Source organism: Danio aesculapii, chromosome 23, assembly GCF_903798145.1.
Source record: "Danio aesculapii chromosome 23, fDanAes4.1, whole genome shotgun sequence".
Lineage (NCBI taxonomy): Eukaryota > Metazoa > Chordata > Actinopteri > Cypriniformes > Danionidae > Danio > Danio aesculapii.
The window spans coordinates 27,488,340-27,510,535 of NC_079457.1; the positions used below are offsets into that span (position 1 = coordinate 27,488,340).

Genomic DNA, 22,196 nt, shown 5'->3' on the forward strand with positions numbered 1-22,196 from the left:
TAATATTAATATTAATATTAAAATTAATATTAATATTAATATTAATATTAATATTAATATTAATATTAATAATGATGATGACGATTATTATTATTAATAATAATCATAATAATAATAATTATAATAATAATGATTATGATGATGATGATGATTATTAATAATAGTAATAATAATAATAATAAAAATAATAACAATAATAATAATAATAAAAATAATAATAGTAACAACAATAATAATAATAATAATAATAATAGTAATAATAATAATAGTAATAATAATAAGGATGATGATGATGATGACGATTATTATTATTATTAATAATAATAATAATAGTAATAATAATAATAATAATAATAATAAGGATGATGATGATGATGACGATTATTATTATTATTAATAATAATAATAATAGTAATAATAATAATAATAATAATAATAAGGATGATGATGATGACAATTTTTATTATTATTATTATTATTATTATTATTAATAATAATAATAATAATAATAGTAATAATAATAATAATAATAATAAGGATGATGATGATGACAATTTTTATTATTATTATTATTATTATTATTATTATTATTATTATTATTAATAATAATAATAATAATAATAGTAATAATAATAATAATAATAATAATAATAATAATAAGGATGATGATGATGACAATTTTTATTATTATTATTATTATTATTATTATTATTATTAATAATAATAATAATAATAATAATAATAATAATAATAATAATAATAATAATAATAAGTAGGCTATTGTTTATTTATTTTTTTATTTATTTTAATAGTTTACTTTTACAATCTGAAACATGGAAACCACTACAAAAATTTGCTAACCAACAGGCCCATGGCATATACAGTATAGATACTTAATAAATAACCAACTATAAATTAAAAGCATTAATGTATGCTATGTTTTTTGTTTTCACAAGCTTTAGAGACAAAGTAAATTCCGCTTTTAAATAATAGGTCACCAATAACTTTTATCATGAGCCACGGCTGTGTTCAAAATGTCATAAGCGCACTGTGAAGGGAGCGCAATTGTCAACATGAAGATCGCTAAAGCTGAACTGTAAAAATACTTTGAAAGCAAATTACATCTAAGAGAGCTGACTTTAATGTTGTTGTTTTTTTTATTATACTGAGTTCAAATGTTGGAACTTTTTAAATGAATAGGTAATGGGGGGATAACTGGGAATAGAATACAACCAGGAACTATGCTTTTAACTACAGCTTTAGAGGTGTAGTTGCTAGCGTACAAGTTTGCGAAGCAGTTTGCAAATGTACGTTGGAACGATGGATTTGAAAACACCAAATCAACGAACTATGTTTGTAAAGACGGAACTTGCGACCTTAGTTGGCTAACCATGGTTTTCGGAAACGCACCCCTGGCCGATCTGATCGCAAATGTTTGTTTATACCTTTACAAGCAGAAGAAGATGCATGTGTGCACCTGGGTTAAACATACAGCAGCTACTGCATGTAGTCATTCAGGCCTTTTTACATAAAAGAACGGGGAGTTCTGTGTTTTTGACAACATTCCAAGTTTACTAAAAACTGGCAGGAAATATTAGATGAATTAAAAAACCTTTAAAATGATCTTTTTTAACATTATCATTTTATAATATAAATCGTATAATTAATTTATTGCAATAAACAGTAGTTCATAAGCCTATGTCCTGTTAGTAAGTATGTAATGGATTTATAGGTGTGCATTTTCACTTTTACATCTGGTTTATACTTCTGCGTCGAGTGATTGGCGTGACCCAGGGTGCATGCAATGCGTGTAGTCGTGCATTTATGCTTCTGTGCGCTGTTTGTGTTGCTTTGCAATAACACATCCGAAACACTAACTGGTAGTAAGTATATGTTCCTCTGTGCCGAGTTTCTTCGTGGGTGTTTTGTTTTTTCTGAACGCTACCTTAAATGTACAAGTGGCTCAAACTCACTCATTTTGAGGCGGGAATTGGTGGACGTGCAACAACTTTTATCATAAAACATCAGTTTCCATTCAGAGCTCCTTCATGGGACTCCACACATTGTAAACACTCAATCCATCGGGCTCGCGCGGCTCTTACCTCCACCCACACTCATCAGTGCTACCAAGCCGACCAATCACAGAGCTTGCGGGTAGTCAAATTTTTTTGAGAGGTGCGCGTCAGCGACGCCGACAGCCACAGCGAGGGCTATGCGACCATGCATAGGCTGCGCCAGAACATACGCGTCTGCTTGACGCAAAAGTACGTTAAATCGTGATTCACATTTTAGTCAGAATTGTGCAGCCCTAGGAGGGGATACACTATGTCCCACCCTCTCTTCGTTTCTCAGTTGAGATTACCTCAAACAATGAATAAAAATGCATATTTCAAAGCACTTCATGGGACTTTTATTTTATTTTATTATAGTTATTTTCTTAGTTCCAGTTTTGGCTTTGGTACTGACCATTTTAATGAATATACACTTATTGTATAGCATCCTACAGAAAGTATTCATTTAAAAGAGAGATCTGCTAGATGTACTCATTTATGTTGGGCCATGTACATACATGAAGGCATGCATGAAGATTTTTAGTGACAATAAGACTTGAGAGATTGCTATTTTTGACTTGTCAATGATTTAAAGGAATAAGTCAGGGGTGTGACACACAATTGCTCAATTTTCCTAATAAGCAGCAAAGCTATTGTGTAACAAATGTTGACATACCAATAAAAACTGAGAATGCATTTCCTAGAACACTTTCAACACGTCAGACTCATGTGAGGCTTGGTCTCTGCACCGATTTCATCATTTGTTTCCGATTCAGTATCAATTTAATTCAATATATTTTCATCTGTGCATGATGACAGTGCATAAAAACGGCTCGCTGATTCAAAATTCTGTTAACTTTTTTGTCTTTCTAGATTTATCTTTAAGTCTTATTCATCTTCTGAAAAGGCAGATTTAATAGAATTTTTTTACACAATCAAAAGCACATACATAAAGCAGATCAGATGGTTTAAAGCGTTTTATTCCTCAAGTGATATGGATTAAACGGCTGGATTTTTAATGATTATTTTAATGATGTTATAATGAAGCTTTTTTCGATACTGTTATGAACAGGCTGGTAATTTCACATTCTAAGAGTTCACATGCCTCATAGAATTATAGTAATATTACATAACATCTTAGGCTCATTAAATTAACATTCATTTTCCTTCGGCTTAGTCCATTTTTTATGAGGGGTCACCACAGCGCAATGAACCGGCAACTACTCCGGCATATGTTTTACGCAGCGGATGCTCTTCCAGCTGCAACCCAGTACCAGGAAACACCTAGGCTTGCACAATTAATAAATTTTAAACCAAAATTGCGATTTGAAAAGCTCAGATTATTTTGATTATAATTATGGCGAGGGATGCGAGCACCTGCTTGCGGACCTTTGAACAGCTTGCGTGAGGTTTCCTCTCCTCTCTTGGCTGTTACAGTGATTCTTGTGGGATGTGTCCACACACACAAGCGTGTTACTCCACCGCGTCTACCACGGATCAGCTGTAATAATCGCACATTATAGACTGTATCTGCGTCACTCATCGGGTGAATAACGCCAGAGCTGTGCTAACCATTAGAGCCAATCGCAGCCCTTTCTGTTGAGTGCGGGGACACAATGACCAATCACAGGTGTTTATGAAATTATTTGGCAACGCTCAAAAAGCAAGCGGGATAATATTTACATTGATTTATTTGCTATAAATGCTCATGTTGTTCTTGAGCATGTACTTGCACTTAAGTTTTGTATTAAATATATAAAATATTATATAAATATATTTATAAATTATACATTTTAATACAAGAATTCTTGTGCTGTGAAGTAAAATCTAAAATTGTGTATGGAAAGCATGGTCAATGCACTGTGAATGTTATGAAAAATGCAACAATCTAAATGTAAATGTTTTAAAGGTTTTACACTGTATATCTATATCTAAGACTTTATATATAATTTATTTAATTGAATGGATAATACTGTAGTTATTGCCTTAATTTGTCATGACAACTAACAACTTTATTGGATGAAATGATTTTAAATAAACAGTAGCATAGTGTAGCGTACTTTGTGATTATGCTTGGTCTTTCTTTGGTGCTGTTAAAACCACCACATCAAACCTGTAACTTTCTATGAAATTATAGTAAATCGCATTTTAAATCGGAAATCTCCAGTTTGATCAGATAAATCGAAATTCGATCTTTTTCTCCAAATCATGCAGCCCTAGAAACACCCATACACCCCCGCACTCACACTCATACACTAAAGCCAATTTATTAATTCAGTTCACTTATAGTGCGTGTCTTTGGACTGTGGGGAAAACCGAAGCACCCAAATGAATCCCACTTGAACACACGAAGAACATGCAAATCACACAGAAATGCCCACTGGCCCAGCCGGGACTCGAACCAGCAACCTTCTTGCTAACAAGTGAGCCACGGTTAAAGTAACATTTGTTTACATTTAACATTGCAATTTCACAGACTTGATAAACCTGTAATGCTGTTCAAATTTAACTTTAAGCAAGGAGCCCAAGGAACTGAGAAGTTAAAATGCTGAAAATAAATAAGGAAAATTGTATCTTCATGAAACTGATGAACAATCAAATATTTCTGATGTTTTTTTATTTTTAAAAATCTAGATGTAGTCACAATGCACAAAAAAATCAGCTTATGGTACACTGCAAAAAAGCTGGGTTCCACACACTTGATATGTGTTGAGACAACATAAAGAAATTAGGTTAACTTATTCGTTTTTAACATTGGACGTAAAACAATTAAGTTCTCGCAATAAAACCCTCAAGAATTGTGTTGTTTCAGCTTATTTTATATAAGTAGTTTGAACAAACAGCAAACGTCACTTTTTAAGTGTACATACCTGTGTTTGTTGGGTCTGCGTTGTAGCTGACGGCGATGAAGACGTTTCACTGTTTAGTCTCTTCTCGTTTTCTGAGCTCTGACCTTCCTGCCCAGTTGGACTGCTATTGGTTGTTTGATCGGTCTTGGACTCCTGCATGTCGATATGACAACCTGCGATACAGTAGAGGAAAACTAAGACAGCTGCCAGCAAAACAAAATTACCCCTGACATTGAAGTGTATGCTTTGCAAAGCCTTTTCCTTTATCTTTTTTCCTTCTTCCCAAACATAAGCCCACAGACTAGATCATGACAAAACATGCGTGCCAGCAGAGTTGACATCATAACACAACATTTGTGTTTGTACTGCTCACAAACACGGTGGCTGCATTATAAACAAACCGTTCTGAGAATTAAGGATTTGATGCCAACAGGCATGTCGATAACTGACTTCGCTCAATAAAAGCAAATCGTACATTATGCTGCGCTGACACTAAATTAAGCTTCTTCTATTAGAGGATAATAACAATGTTCTATTTTTTTTTTTTGTTAGGGGTTTTCACCTTTATTTTGATAGGACAGTGGAGATTTACAGACAGGAAAGTATGGGGAGCAGAGAGAGGGGAAGGGCCGGTAAAGGACCTTGAGTCGGGAATTGAACTCGGGTCGCCGTGAGCACCTCAGTGCCATGTGTCGACGCTCTAACCAATAGACTATTGGTGCCAACGATCATGTTCTATTTATTTATTTTTTTAATAGAATATACAAAAGGTACACAATTTGAGATGATACAAATACAAAGAAAATGAAACAATAACAAAAATACAAAAAACAACAAAAATACAGTCAAATACTGGCAGGTGCATGTGTGTGTGTGTGTGTGTGCGCACATGTAAAGGTAACTTGGTAAACAGGTCCGAGTACATACAAAAGGAACAATAACAGTCACTAAATGAAGCAAGTAACATTATATATATATATATATATATATAATGTTACTTGCTTCATTTAGTGACTGTTATTGTTCCTTTTGTATATATATAAAAAAGGGGGAAAAAATCTGATAGAAAGAAACCAGTCAGTGATAAGGAGCGACAACAATGCTAGTGAAATAATGATAGTAATAATGACAGTAAACAAGCAAGAAAGGACAACAGTAATAATCATTAACAACAACCACTATAATAATAATAATAATAATAATAATAAAATAAATCCCAAGTACTACACCAACTACTACTACTACTACTACAGAGTGTTTTTAATGCTACAACTATTAATAGATCATGTTCTATTTTAAGAAAACAGCATTTGAGCAAGATCAGAAAGATATCATCAGAATATGCGGACAGAATAAAAAAAAACTACAATTTATGCACTTTGTATTTGGTAAAAAGCCTGATATCAGTTTTGCCTTGAACAATCAATATCCTACGTCTTCCTTAAAGCCAGCAAACATCTGTGTGAAACAGCCTGATCACATCAGCGTGTTTACAAAAAACTGACACGTACAAAGACAACATTCCTCACAGCCTGATACAATCAGCAAAGAGAAAGAGCATTAACTCTACTTCACTTTCAGTATCGGGGTGCTGATGCTACTTTATTAACTAGGGCTCCTAATGAGTTCACTTAAATGTTGTGATACACTGATTATTAATCTTATCATCTTGGCTTGAACTTAAAATTCAATTAAAAGGAATTTTTCTTTTGTAAATCTTTACGTATTTATGCCTTAAAACGTAAGGCTCAATGCATGAGGCAGTGAAAAAAAAATAGATACTATAGATAGTGCTACTACTACTGATTTGCCATCATAGTTATGACATTGTGCTGCATATGTGATACATCGCTACTTGTTTGAACTGCACACCTGACAGAGCATGTATCAGTGATATTCAAAAGCAAAGACAGCGCTGCGTGAGTTTTACATGACAACTATACAGCACAGTTTTTAGTTTGTTTTTGCAGCTCTTTGAAACAAACCACAAATTAAACTCCATTAAAGCCAAAGGAAACAGTGGTGTTAAACTTCACAATGCTAATGCACGGTAAATATAGGTAAAACATTGTGTAACCAGAATCAGGTCTAAAACCACAGGCGGAAAAAATAGGAATTTGATGTTATTAACGTACTGAATATGTTAAATGTGTAATATAACTGCTGTTTTTGTTAATAAGTCTTATTAGTTGTGCAGCTTTATTTGTACTAAATGTCTGTAGGTTTGTTTTTATTAAAAATGTGATAGAATGCATCAAGATAGGCTACCACTTTTTTACTATGGTAGTGAGGTTGTTACAAAGTGCTTGTGGATACCATGATTTACAAATGTAGACTATGAGATGAGACTGTTAAATCTTTTAACAATTTTTTAAAAATAATTTTTAACTGATTTTATTAAGAAAATACATTTATATACAGTTGAAGTCTGAATTATTAGCCCCTCTGTAATTATTATTTTTTTTCCCAAATGATGTTTAATAGAGCAAGGAAATGCTATGTCTGATAATATTTTTTCTTCTGTGGAAAGTCTTATTTGCTTTATTTCGGCTAGAATAAAAGTAGTTTTTAATTTATGACCCAAAATGATTAGCCCCTTTAACCAATTTTTTTTTCGACTGTCTTTATACAGACAAACCATCGTTATACAATAACTTGCCTAATTACCTTAACCTGCCTAGTTAACCTAATTAACCTAGTTAAGCCTTTAAATGACACTAAGCTGTATAGAAGTGTCTTAAAAATATCTAGTCAAATATTATTTACTGTCATCATGGCAAAGATAAAGTAAATCAGTTATTAGAAATGAGTTATTAAAACTATTATGTTTAGAAATGTGCTGAAAAAAATCTGACCTTTAAACAGAAATTAGGGAAAAATAAACAGGGGGGCTAATAATTCAGAGGGGCTAATAAATCTGAATTTAACTGTATGTCTCTCAGCCCACAATAATCTCAACACAAGCTAGGATTACGTTAATTTATAGGAGACAAAACTTATGATATTATTAAAACCAAATCAGGAATTGGTGCCACCGGCTCTAGAGCTGAAGTGCTTTCACACCTGCCTCATTTAGTTCAGTACCTTAGTTTGTTTGTCTTTTTGGTTCTTTTGGTTCTTTGGGCAGATGGGAAAGTGGAAATCGTTCTTAAAAAGGTGATCTCGGTACCCTTTCAAATAAACACTCTAGTGGTTTGTTTGGGGTGAGAACGTGAACCAACCTCAAACGGACTAGGGCTGCACGATATTAGAAAATCTAACATTGCAATATTTTTTATTTTTGTGATATATTTGAGTATATTGCGATATGAATACACTGTGACATGATATCTCTATTTGAAAAAAAAAAGTATAATGTTGGATCAATTGGGATGATTCTGCAGTGGGTGTGCATCTCCATAAAATTTTTCTGTATTTGCATGTGTTGCGAGTATTTTCATGCACAACAATCTATAAATGCAGTCAAGAAAAAGATACAATTGAAATTAAGTGTTTTATCATTTCTCGAGTCTATTAATATTCAAGTACAGCAACTGAATGATAAATGAATTATAAAAATAATTCAATAAAATTTATTCAAATGTAAGGTCGCAAATGGTACCGCTTCCTATACCTGAATGTTTTTATAATTATTATACAAACAGAGGCATCAAAAACACATGCAAATAAATTATAATACAAACTTAACATTGCATATCCTGCGATGTGACTAATGCCAATGATCACATTGCGATACCGATGCTTAAATGCTAGATTGTGCAGCCCCTACAACTGACCCAAATGCAAAAAGTACTTTGCTTTTCTGGACTAAATCAGCTGCTATAGTCAGCAACGACATGCACTCAGGGATAAGATTTTTTTTTGACAATTTACCGTAATAATGGCAGGTCGCAGACAAACGTGTTATGAGTAGGCCCACACGGAATCTGCGCGCGCAGAATTACACAGATTTCCGCTGATTTCTATAGCGGATTTCTATAGTGATTTCTATTTCTATGATGTCTTTTAGTAGATATATTATATAATGAGACTTGCTTTGCTTACCAAAAAAAGTGGATCTATTTGGATTTGCATTGTAAACATTAAATAAAAGTTAAAATGTATTACATTTTATTTCATATATTAAGGTTTTAGTTATGATACTCCAAAAATAATTCAGCATAAATCCGCAGATTTTTAACACAATTCTGCGCAAAAAAAAAGCAAAAAATGTCAGCAGATTCTGTCTGGCCCTAGTTATGAGGAAGTCCATACTGCCTGCTGACTTTTCCTCTGCTCTGTTTACGTTGCACACTTTTCTATCGCATTAATTCTGACCATTCAAAATGCAGTTCTGGAAATTCATCTAGCCAACGACTACTTTTTGGTTCGTTTTAACTAGTTCAGTTCAGAGCAGTCGGTCTAGTGTGAAACGGAACCAAAATGGCTGAAAAATGCTACAATATATCATTTTTTTATCTTAGCGGACCAAAGGAAACACTACAGGTGTGAAAGCCCCTAGGTGGCACAGGTACCAATCCTGTCAAATGTTAATCTGAAGCCAGTCCCCAGTATGTGTTCAGTGTTTACGCATGTGCATGACAGTAACACACATAAAAAAATTAAAATAAATGAATAAAATAATTAAAAACAATTCACAATATTAACTTTACACAGAGACAAAGACCTGCACTCTGAAATCCTTTTTCAGGCCTCTAAAATGAGGTTGTGTGTAAATAATTAGCTAAAAAATGCAAATAAATAAAAAAATTAATTACCCAGTTCTTAGCTTCATGTGCACACCCATCTATTTTTTAATATTCAATTGCTTTAAGCAAATATTTACATATGAAAATGGCATTAAGGAATAACTAAAACTGTACGTTATTTAAAATGTATCAAATAATATTCAAAATGAAAGCACATAATTGGTAGCGACAGGTTCAGCTTAAAATAAACCAATGCAGCTGTGTGGGCTATGCGTTTGAAAAATTATGTTTTCAGAGAGTTCTCTTATCCTTAGGATGGTAAGAAACCAATGCAAAGCACATTTTTGGTCGTATAAAAACTGAAGTCGCATAAAAATATAGATCTAAACTTTAGAAAACCTCATTTCTTTAAGCCCTAAGTGCTCATATAGCTCTCCCTATACAGGCTGCACATATTTTCTGGTTACTACATAGTTAAACTCTCTCCCACACAAGGAAGCAGGGGCCGATATTTGTTAAATAACTGATTGCCACCATGACTACAGTAAACACTGGGGCCCTGGGTTTGCTGTTTATTAACAAACACATCTTCCTTTTGGAGCAATTTAACATTAACCAGGTGGTACGATCTGCAGATCTGGCAGGTGCCATAATACACAGGGAGGGCCTTATGTAAACAGCTGGGAAGGGCGGGGGAACGGCTCAAAAAGCAACACAGCTAGAGTAAACAGCGAAGAAAATCTCTAGACAAACAAGCAACCCCTCTCCTGACATGAATGTGAACCAGAACAGAGCTCGTGGGATTTGAGTGCTTGTTATTTAGTGCTGCTAACACAGCCGCTGCCTGTTTCGGCTGGCAGAGACACTGTTTTATTTTCACTGAGAATGAAGGACAAATTTCTGATTGGTTTGAGCTTGTGTACAGTGTTGCGGTCCATGAAATTACTAGAATGGAAAATATGGACCAATCATGAATTGAGTGATAAGTAATCTTTTCTAAGAGTAAAACTAAAGGTGAACTGATGCAAAGAATTAAAAACAAATCATTGTCATATGCTGCCTAATGGGCGGAGTCACAATAGCAATAGCACAACATGCTTTGTGTGAACTACACTGTCACTCATTTAAATTAGGATTATCTAACAAGACATCCTAATTGGTCCAAAGGTTTATTTATGTTATAAAACATTAGAACGATACTGCACTGTAAACAAAAGCACACGACTTTGCTAGGGGAAAAATCCTTTAACCTTAAACGCCAAATTTAAAGAAAGTCCATTTTAATGTTTGTAAATTTGACAGATATGGAAATAAACCTTCTAGTGACATGGCAAGCTTAAATGCCTGATACATTATAAGGGCAGGGTTTCAGATTGGTTCAAAAATAGTTTTGTTTTGCTGGTTGCAAGCTTCTTCACATGTCAATAGCATTCCTTAAATTAAGTTGTATTCATATAAATGTATTCATATTGTCTGTAGAAGATAATTATTCAATAAAAATGTTTGGTTTCAATCGTTACAATAGGCTGTCCTATCTGCTTGTCAAGATGTAGATTTGCACACCTTTGCGCACCCTGTTCATGCAGACAGGTCACATCATTAGTGGATTCCCACTATGCTAATCGACGACCCAAGTCTCCATCGAAAAAGTTGAAAATGGCAGCAGTCTTCCAAAAATGCTCCCCTTAGCATTATTTTAAGGGGCTGATCACACCAAATGTCCTCTTCGGTTCTGAAAATGCAACATGTCACTCTCTTTGTGCTGGAGCGCATGACATCAGGAGTCTTTTCCTCATAGAGAAGGCTTTTTTTCCAATTGCAGCTGCACAGAGCACTCCATAAAAATAGGTATGGGATGATAACCGGTTTCATGGTTTACTGTGACTTGAAAAAGTTTAAAATTCTGTTATACCGTTCCTGCAGTGTATGCAAGTTATTGTAAAAGACAATTGGATTTATTTATTTTTTCAGGACAACAGTATCTCCAGCAGCAAAGGACCATCCACATCAAAAGCTACTGGTCAGCCCATAATTCAGCAAATATAAAAAAAAAAAACGCTTTTACTTTAATCGGTTTATTTCATATGCAACAAAAAGTTGTTGTTTTTAGCCAGACATTAAAAAAATAACATATTTTACAGTAGTAATCACAATATAATGATACCGTGATATTTTTATCCAAGGTTATCATATCATCAGAATCGTATCCCTAGTCAAAAACATGAGGCACAGCAAGTGATTTAAAATAAACAGTGCACAAAATGCTTGCGTTCTTTTGTTTTGGATGAGCTATGGGTTTGGCCAGTGATTATGAAGGGTAGGCAGGGTCTTTAGCTTTAGCAACTGCTAGCCTCACTAAAAATCACTTACCTTACCCTTTAAATGAAACCAAAGAACAAACTTTTTTTACAATGAAAATTTTGAAGAAATCAAGGACAAAACCATGTTTGGATTGAGTTTGCCTTTGTGAACTATTTGGAAAAGTTAGCTGGTAAACGCCTCTGAATTACTATTGGTCCAAGGCAATTAATTAAAATAGTTAGGTTCTATGATGCTCAGCCTGCTTTCACATGGAAATCATCTCAAATTACTGCCAAATGTCCATAAGAACAAATTCTGATTTAGACACATTTAAACCTGCTTTCACTGAAGTCATCTATTGTTAAAAGTGATAGAAACAAACATGTCATAGCAGGAGCTCATGCATGTTGAACATATGCATATCACTATGATCAGATGCTTTCTGAACAGTTCTTTTCTCAAAAATACCATTAAATACGAATTTCTAGTGAGCAAATTGTGCAACATGCCATATAAAAATTCATCTGTTGCTACTTTTGTTTCATTATGTCCTTAAATAAGTTGCTTACTGTGTTGCCTAAAGTCATGGAAGCTTAGCTCAACTGATCAATCAGCACACAAGGCCAGAACTACAATTCATTTCGGGGGGGAAAAAGGCACTTGTAGCAAAGTAAATGCACTTCATTGATCACAGAGAAGGAAATCTGGAGCAAAAAGGCATGTAATGTATATCGCTCAAATATCCGGCTTCGGATAAACAGCTGAAAGTACATTAGGGGCATGAAAAGCATGACAAATATGTACTGAAACTTACAGTGTACATACTTAGTGCATTACAATGTAATGCAACCTGTTCACAAATGTGGGAAAAAAGTGGCCTTCATATGAATCATGTGCAAATCTGAAAGTTGTCATTCTATCATAGTCCGCCAACAGGCATGTTTGCTGTAAATAGATGTGTTAGAAATAACTACAAAATGCCAATCCAAACCAGTATTGGCCTGTTTGCCTGTTTATAAAGAAACGCTAATGCAAGTTTGTTTGGGTTAAACGCTCGTACATTGTCAGACACATGAAAGAGAACAAAAGCTCGTCAACACTGTAACTGCTGAAGAATGTTTTGTGCGTGTTTATTTGACTTACACTGGCATCGCTCTATTTGCACAGATGATAAGCCTTCATCTCATGAACGTTCCTCTGCATTCCTAATGCCTCATTTTCCCATAGACACAAACTTTAGCCGACAAGCAACACAAACATGAGGATTTTAGGGGAGAGGTGAAGCCTCAGAGGACTTCAACTGTCAGGAAGAGAAAACATACACCAACCTGAAGGAATGCCTTTGAAGTCTCAACGAGGAGATATTGATACATAACACAAATAGAGAGGAAAGCAAAGCCATAAATGCACACTCGCAAGCTCTGAATGCAATGCTAGCTTTTAGACTCGGAGGTGCTTAATGTGATGCAGGATCAAGACGTGGCTCTTAAACTGAATTAGACTAATCGAGTTAGTATGAACGTCAACCAAAAAGGTTGTTTGTTGTGTAATTATGACCAGGTCTGTTTATTACCCATAATGCAATTGAACATTCAACCGGGCAATTAATATGCCCAGGCACGTCTGTCTAATGTTGTTTACTTCTAGGTATTGATCGCATATTAATCAATTCACTAGACCAAATAATGATATAAAGTAAACAAATTCATCAGACTCAGTCTACCTATTAATTCTCTATAATAGCACGTATCTGCGCGCTTTTCACCTTAGCAACAGAAAATGAAAACCAGCTCATCGATAGAAAGCCTCAGGCTACTCACTTACAGAAAATGACACCGAACATGAAAATAAAGTCTGATTTTAAAAACAAGTAAACACCTTGTGCACCGTCTAGCAATTTCAGTCAATAATAAATAAATATTTGAATAAGGGATGCAATATGTGCAAGAAAGAAGAGAGCTTGTATTACAGAAAGATTCCTACACTTGTATCCATCATCAAATTTCCTAAATAGGACACTATTAAATAGAACAGAAGTACACTGCTGTTCAAATGCAATTCATTTCATTAAGCTAAATATATCTTTCATGCTGATGGGTTGTCATTGTTTTTTGTGTATGTGAGATCACAATAGTTTCTCTCAAATAAAACCATAAAATGCTGAAGCTCATGTGTTCATGTCCCCATAACAAAACACAATCTATTTGTTTCTCACAGATTCACAGAACAGCTTAATATCTACATACACCAATTCATAGAACGATATTGGAAGAGCCCTGCCCACACTAGGCATGGGACGATAACCGTTTTCAAGGTATACCGTGGTTTGGAAAAATGAAGATTTTAAAACCGCCAAAATTTTCTACCGTTTTACGAATTATACTGTTCCTGTGGTACAGTACGAGTACGATTTTTTTTTTATGTTTTTTTTTTTTTTGTCTCCAGCAAAAGATATCCAAAGATTCCGTTTTAAATTGTAAGGAAGTCTGCTTTTGAAAATAATGAAGACAGCAGAAGTCAATGATTCTTTTGAATTATTTAGCATGACATGTTTACCGTCCCAAACTATTTTAAATGTTTTTCAAAATAAAATATATTGTGTTCAAAGGGGGAAAAGTTGTAGTTTTTTTACATTTAAAAAGAATATATTTTAGAGCAGTAATCACAATACTGTGAAGCCGTGTTATTTTTATCCAAGGTTATAATACCGTCAGAATCATATACCGGCTCATGTCTAGCCCATACTCATCACCGCTACCAAACCGACCAATCACAGATCTTGCAATATGTATTGTCACTATGTGTAGTTACATTATTTTTAGAGTTGCCAGACTTTGGATTGTGGACTTGATGCAGAAGTACATATTGGCCTTTATCAGCAATAATTTTGATTTATTAGTCCAAAATTTGCCAACTTCTATGACATTTTGCATTACACATAAATTTCCTTTCAAGATTGGATTAATTCATTCACATTCTCCACAGAAATCAAATAGTGACCAACCAAAAGTACCTTCCTATAAGGTCCACCAATATTTAGGGTGTACTCACACTAGGCTAGGCGAACCGTGCCCAGGCATGTTTGACCCCCATTATCCGGTTCGTTTGACAAGTGTGAGTGCTCCGAATTGGACCCAGGCGTGGTTCAGTTGTCCGACCCTGACCCGGTTGGAAGATATGTGCCAGAACATGGTTGGTAGGGCCTTGGCGAGGTACGCTTGTAGTGTGAGTGCAAAGCGCGCCTGAGCATGATACTGAAGACACGACATCACTTTTAAGGAACTGTTTCATGTGGATATATTAATCATTCTTACTTGTCAATGAATGCAAACTGTCATAGTTTACTAAAGATGCAAATCCCTCACTGCACATCAGCTGCCGCTGTTCAGTGGATCTGCTCAGCAAAAGATTTGACTGTGTGTCACTGCTAATCAAATGACTTAAAATAATACAAAACAATACAACTAAAGCAATCTTCACTGTACCAAGAGAGAGCGATTATCTTCTGTTAAACTGAGCAGTCACATCATCGATGACATAAGCGTGCTCAGGCTCGGAAGGTAAAATTGCTGGCTGAAGGGAGGAGGGACAATCACGCCCTGGCATGGTTCAAGACAACCGTGCATAGTGTGAGTACACCCTTAGTTATACCATAACTGAAAAAAAAAATTATTCCAAAGTATTAATATATTAGCAATTAAAAATAACTTTCCAAAAAACATATGGGTATAACTGATAAGGATAAACTTTTTATTTGATAAGAAAAAAATGAGCATAAACTACGACGGAAACACTTTTACCGAACAAATTCCAGGATGCGCATTAAAAAAAGTCATGTGATTTTGTTATAAGAGATCATGTGATTATAAAAATGTATAAGAATGGACAAACAGCAGGCTGAGCACATTGTAAAACATGTGAAATGTTGTTTTGGTCATTCTAAAACGCCTTAACTGTTTCAGCATTAGTGTTATTATATTAAAAATTACCTCCAGAACTGTCGAGAGCGTCTGTGCCTCACATTGACATTGTCTTTTATTAAATGACGAAAGGATTCACTCAGCTTCTTCTACCACAGCAAATTCCATTTTTACTCTTGATATTTGGTGCCAGTTAATCAGGAAGGGACGATTTTTTCTCTTTGACTCATAGGATGGAAACACTGCTTTGTTCGCATGTCTTTTATGCGATAATACAGTTTTGCGCATGAATTTAGTTTGCATCTTTAGATGGAAACATGACTACTGGCATTCAATGTTTGACTGTTTGACTTTTAAAAATTATTTTTTTAATATTCTGTTTCCGCAGTAAAAAGTCTGTCAGGCCTGGTCTGGAACAACATGAGGATGAATAAATGATGACAATTTATCATTTTGGGTGAACTTTATTCCTTAAAGAAAAGCAAGCAAATAAACAACAAAATCCTTACCAGCAACATCATGAAGCAACAGCTTATTGTGCCTGTACAAACCTGTTTTGCAGGGCTAAATAAACACCGCTCATCATGATGTTTATTATAATTATGTACGTTGTGTACTCCATTCACAACAGACACTTCATTACAACTAATCCGGTTTAAAGGTGATTACTGAACATCAAACTGTGTAAATGGCTAAAAAAGCCCATCGGAAGTTCATTCAACTGAGTTTTGGCATCCAGACAGGGCTGATAGCAGAAAGAAGAGGCTAATGGCACTTTGTAGTAGGCTATAGCATGGTGTCTGGATGCATGGGTCTATTTTTAGAGAGGTTTCTGAGATAATGGAAGAGACAGCCCTCATAGAATATCACATTTCATAGCTGGGCTGCGAACACATGACAAATTATGCAGATACACAAAACCACACTGTACGGATGCGAGCCAAGTAAAAGATAGGCAGGCTGCATCAGTGAAATTACAGGGCTAGACAATATTATCTTGAAAATGTGTGACATGCTTAGTACAGAGCAGTTTGCTATAGTGCCTGCTTTCCATTCAGGTGTACTACTATGTAAATACACTTTACTGAGATGGAAATGATGCGGTTTCTACTGAGAGACTGAACATGAGGACGATGAGAAGCCTTGTCAAATATTAGACTGAGTTCATTCAAAGTTTTTAAACTTTACTAACTGTGTGCAAAGCCAAGGCTGCAAAGCAAATGTTTTGGAAGAGGACTCAAGAAGATGAGCAGTTAAGATCTTGTGTTTAATTAGATTATTCTACTTTTGGCTTGTAGTTTTAAAGTTGACTTATTTTAAATAATGCATTAGAGAAGAGCTGTGAATGAGAAAACCTATCCTTGTTTTTGCAAAACAATATTATGAATGAGCACAACTGAATATCCAAAAATGAACAAAATTAAAGAATACACAACCATAAAAACAAAGAGAACATTGCATTGTTTTAACATGTTTAACAAAGAAATGTCTTGAAAACAACAGTGTTCTGTAAAAATGTTATTTGGAAATTATATTGGAATTGCTTTAAATTCAGGGCTAGAGAGAGATCTAGCTTTAAAACAGTTCACAGTGCTTCATTGGTTTGCAGTATTGTGCAGAAGTTCACTTTCATTCCTAGTCCAGGTTTGCAGAACTCAAACCTCGAGCTTCCATGTATCTTGTAATGGTGACATATGATTTTGTTGTGATAAGTGGCTATACATCACATTACTGCCACCATGTCTTTATTTCTTAGTGATTCTCAAGCCTCGGTCACACTGCACTTTTTGCCCCAGAGACTTCCATTCATAAACATGCGAATACGGCAGACTGAAAACACAAGCTTGTGCGACAACTTTCACATGTCACTGCTAGGCATGAGCCGGTATATGATTCTGACGGTATTATAACCTTGGATAAAAATATCACGGCTTCACAGTATTGTGATTACTGCTCTAAAATATATTCTTTTTAAATGTAAAAAAAACTACAACTTTTCCCCCTTTGAACACAATATATTTTATTTTGAAAAACATTTAAAATAGTTTGGGACAGTAAACATGTCAGGCTAAATAATTCAAAAGAATCATTGACTTCTGCTGTCTTCATTATTTTCAAAAGCAGACTTCCTTACAATTTAAAACGGAATCTTTGGATATCTTTTGCTGGAGACAAAAAAAAAAAAAAAACAATCGTACACATACTGTACCTTAGGAACGAGTTAAATTATTTTGAACCAGTAAACATGTCAGGCTAAACAATGAAAAGTCTTACTTAGTTTCAAAAACACTGATTTCTTTACAGATTAAAATTGTCCTAAAAAAACAACAAAAAAATATATATAAATTAAAAAAAATAATAATTAAAAAAAAAAAAGTAAATAAAAACTCTTACACATACCTTAGAAACGGTATTACAGAAAATTTTGGCGGTTTTAAAACCTCGACTTTTCCAAATTGCGCTATACCTTGAAAACAGTTATCATCCCATGCCTAGTCACTGCATTACAAATTTCAAGTTTGGTGAACTCTGACCTGCAAAATCGCATCATGTGATTGCATGAGACCAATAGATCAAAGCATGACCTCTCTTTACAGAAATTTTAAATATGGAGCAATCGCTTGCTTTATTAATAAATAATCATATTGTAATATCACGCACCTTTTCACAGCGCCATACAACAGAATTTTGAATGCTCAAACTCTAGTGTGACCTCAGCTTATAGCCATTGGAATCTTTTTGGCTTAAGACTTCTGGTCTCATTCACTTTTAGATGTTAAAAACGGCTCATTATGCTGCTTGATTTTCTTATTGCATTATATTGTTTGTAGAGTAACCAGTGTGTATATTGTTTGTAGAGTAAGTAGTTTGAACGTTGTCTACCGTTTTTTATTTCTAGTCATTTCCCATAGGCAACTGAATCAGAAGTTCTAAAACAATCACAAAAACAAGCACATTTCAGCACTGAAGAATAAGGTCAATACACCAGACGAAAAGTGCAGTGCAGCATCTATGACAACTCAAGGTATTGATTTGTGGTGCAATACCATAAATTTGAACAGCGTCCTGAAACCAGTAACACAACGGACAAGAAGTGTACAGCTTTGTCACATCTTTAAAATTCTGTGCAATTGCAGTGCACTGCTCTCTGGGGTTTTGTGCTCAAAGCACCCGCTGACTGCCTGGAGCTCAGACACGTGCATATGCTGCAGCGCATGACAGAATGTGTGTGTGTGGTCACGTGATGTGCGTTTTCAGCGGTATCTTCCTAGTAGGGGTGTCAAAATTAATTGTTTCTTCGGTGCACCGTGATGCAGACACAGACGATTCGGTATCGGTTCAGTAATAATCATAACCGGTTATTATGTACTGATGTCATTTATCTCATATGCGCTCTGTTGCGAGGGAGGTGAGCGTGGGTATTTACAACACTACAGGCGCCGACTACTTAAAAATTTCACTGTGTGTGTTTTCTGGAAAGTCTTTCACTGGCACTTACAGCAGAAGCCCCTATTTCTCTGCGATTGAGGGAATGAAAGTGAACTCCATTTCTCTCTCTCACACACTGTGGCCCATTTCACCTGCTGGCGTGACTTCCTCTCGGCTGCTGGAGGGACTTTCTCCCCTCTCTTTTCCTCTCGGCTGTATGCATTCCCGCGGCTGTACCTATGCATTGTCGCGGGACCCGACCAGATTTCATGCGGCGCGGGAATAAATTTCCTAATAAAGCTCGCGAGCGGGCGGTAACTCTGGTGTAATTTTAACAGGAGTGGGCGGTCTCACAATATCGCTCCCGAGCGAGCGAGCAAGCATGTGTTTGTTTGGTGCTGTCTATGTTTGTGTATGTGTGTGAATGAGAGACAGTGTGGTGCTGTGTGTCCATGTGTGTGTGTGTTTATACAGACAGCTTGTTATAGCCACCCCCCAAAATACAACACTGTGTATGGAAAGCATCGTCAATGCACCGTGATGCACCGAAATATCGAATTGAACCGAATCGATGGCATGATAATCGGAACTGAACCGTGAGACCCTATTACTTCACACCTCTACCTCCTAGGGCTTGCGTGTGCACATATGTGGACAGCACATTTTAGCTCTTAAGTGGCTATTTAATATACTTTGAATGTTTTATATTTTGTTACAGACATACAGTGTCATCCTGCAACTGTTTTGCAGCATACGTCCAAAACACTATTTTTAACTGTCCAAAATGGGAAAAAAAGTTTTTTACTCTGATAGAATTTTTTTTTACTTGCTTTGACTTTGTTAAATATGCATTAAAACTATTTTCAGGAAAAAGTGTTTTATGTAAATTTGGACCACAAGTTCACATATACGAACATCAATTTTTTCTAAAAGTACATCATATCACAACATGATACTTAGGTTTTTATTCCAATTAGGTTCTAATAAGGCCAAATAGCAAAGAGAAATAAAACATGCATGTAAAAAAACACCTTGGGCCTTAAGAGATTGAAGTGTAGAAAGAGGGTTTTTCAGAAATGCTAGATGAAACGGCAGTATGGATGTGGATCGTTTTCGTTCTAAAATTATGTTCTAAATAACTCAGACTTATTAGTGTAAACGGGCCCTAAGTGTGTATTTTTCACAAGGGGGTTGGTGACGGGGGTGGGGCTCAGCATTGTGATGTCTATCGGCCATCGGCGATGGAATCGTCTATTGACCCAACCCTAATTTTATATCACAGCCTCTTGCGATTAGCTAATCACAAAGTTTCAAATCACGATTGGGATTTGATTTCGACTAATCGCACAGCCCTAGTATACAGTTATGTTTGGCTTTTGAAACATTATTTAAAATATGTGACTAAAAAAATAGCTATTAACTTTTTTTTTTGGTGGGGCCAGTGACAATTTTAGCAGGGCAAGTAAAAATCTAAATCGGGCCAGTAAAAAAAATCCTTAACGTTGAACCCAGAGTATGAACAGATATTGTGAGACCTGATGCTCAACAGCAAAATGTAAAAACGAAAGAGCCAAAAAAACTCCTGACGAAACGTAATTCCAACATCAACCTCATGCAAACAATTCATAAACTAAAACAAGTCTGCAGCGTCCGCTTCTCTACAGATCACATCAGTGGTGCACAAAGTGCTCAAACTCTCCAGGATGGCAAACACAGATAGCACGACCACACTTTACTGTTCCGGAGTATTTGAATAGGTGTGCGAGTCAGTTGAGATAGGGCAGAAAAGTTATCACTATTTCCATATAGATTACACTGATAAAACAGTGAAGCCACTCTTTCTCCACTCTTCAGCAACACCTTTCCAGTCCGCAAAGTAAACTCGTGCTTATTTACCACTGATTACTATGCAGACGTTACGAGCTGATAGTTTCGTTTGCATAATAAAATAACCCACACAGACGACTAAGCTCATTCACTACGCCAAATGCTAACGGGAAACGACAGTGACTGCACAAAGCTAACCAAGAACAAACTTGTCACACTGGCCAAGCCGAGCAACCCAGCCATTACGTTTCCTCACCACAACAAAGTGAGCTCAGTGTTCACACACTCATCTGAAACCCCTTCACCTGAGGGGAAACCCTAGGTGATGCCAGAATTTAAGAAAGGGGAAATGGAATCTAAAACTCCCACCTAAAAAGGAAATATCTGTCACCTTCATCTATGCATCCAACGCCTCTTAGTGCCACACGTGCCGCTTCCTCGGAAAGAACAAACCTTTTTCGACTTACTCCTACATTGTCTCATGCTCGTGGCACTCCCTTCAACTATCACACCGTTTGTCTCACAAGCGCAATAGAGCAATTTAGGTACTATAGCTTGTTGTTTCTTCGGCAGACAGCCATCACTGTCTGAGTATGATGTGTCGTAAAGGTGTTTATCTTGACGTGTCTAGAAAAACGTTAATCATTAATCAGGTTATGGCATTGACATTAAAGGTTCCTGAGCATCTTGTTTACTGTATAACAGGAGGTGGGGGAGGTTATGTCATTAAGAATTCAGACATCAATTTTGCGCAAGTCATTAAGGGTGTTATTGCAGAAGCATGGTGAAACCTGTCAATTAAGGCTGGGAGACATGACAAAAATCTCATATCACAATAGTAGTCATTTCATACACTAATATCAGTATATGTTTCTGTCAATTTAATCAGTTAATATTGACCAGATGTTTTTTTTTTTGACATTTTAAATATCAAATATGTGTTCATTGCTCTCATTCATATTTGATTATTTTTCTCACTTTTATGTAGAAATTCTGGGCAAATGTTTGATTAATAATGCAGAAATACAAAATAAATATTATTGAAATATAAAATGCATTATTACAAGCCCAAAATACCACTAAATGAAATACAAAATGTAAACATAGTAAACAATTTTCAAATTTGCAACT

At 35.4% G+C, this 22,196-nt stretch overlaps 1 protein-coding gene across 2 annotated transcripts in view; it reads right to left on the reverse strand.

Annotated features, from left to right (window-relative positions):
* The window catches only part of foxp1a (forkhead box P1a), an 82,725-nt gene that overhangs the window by 54,529 nt on the left and 6,000 nt on the right, over positions 1-22,196 (reverse strand). For both annotated transcript variants that reach the window (XM_056448938.1, XM_056448937.1), the window contains exon 2: positions 4,922-5,073. In XM_056448938.1, the coding sequence (XP_056304913.1) occupies positions 4,922-5,059 (138 nt within the window). In that variant the 5' untranslated portion in view covers positions 5,060-5,073. The remainder of the gene's footprint in view (positions 1-4,921; positions 5,074-22,196) is intronic.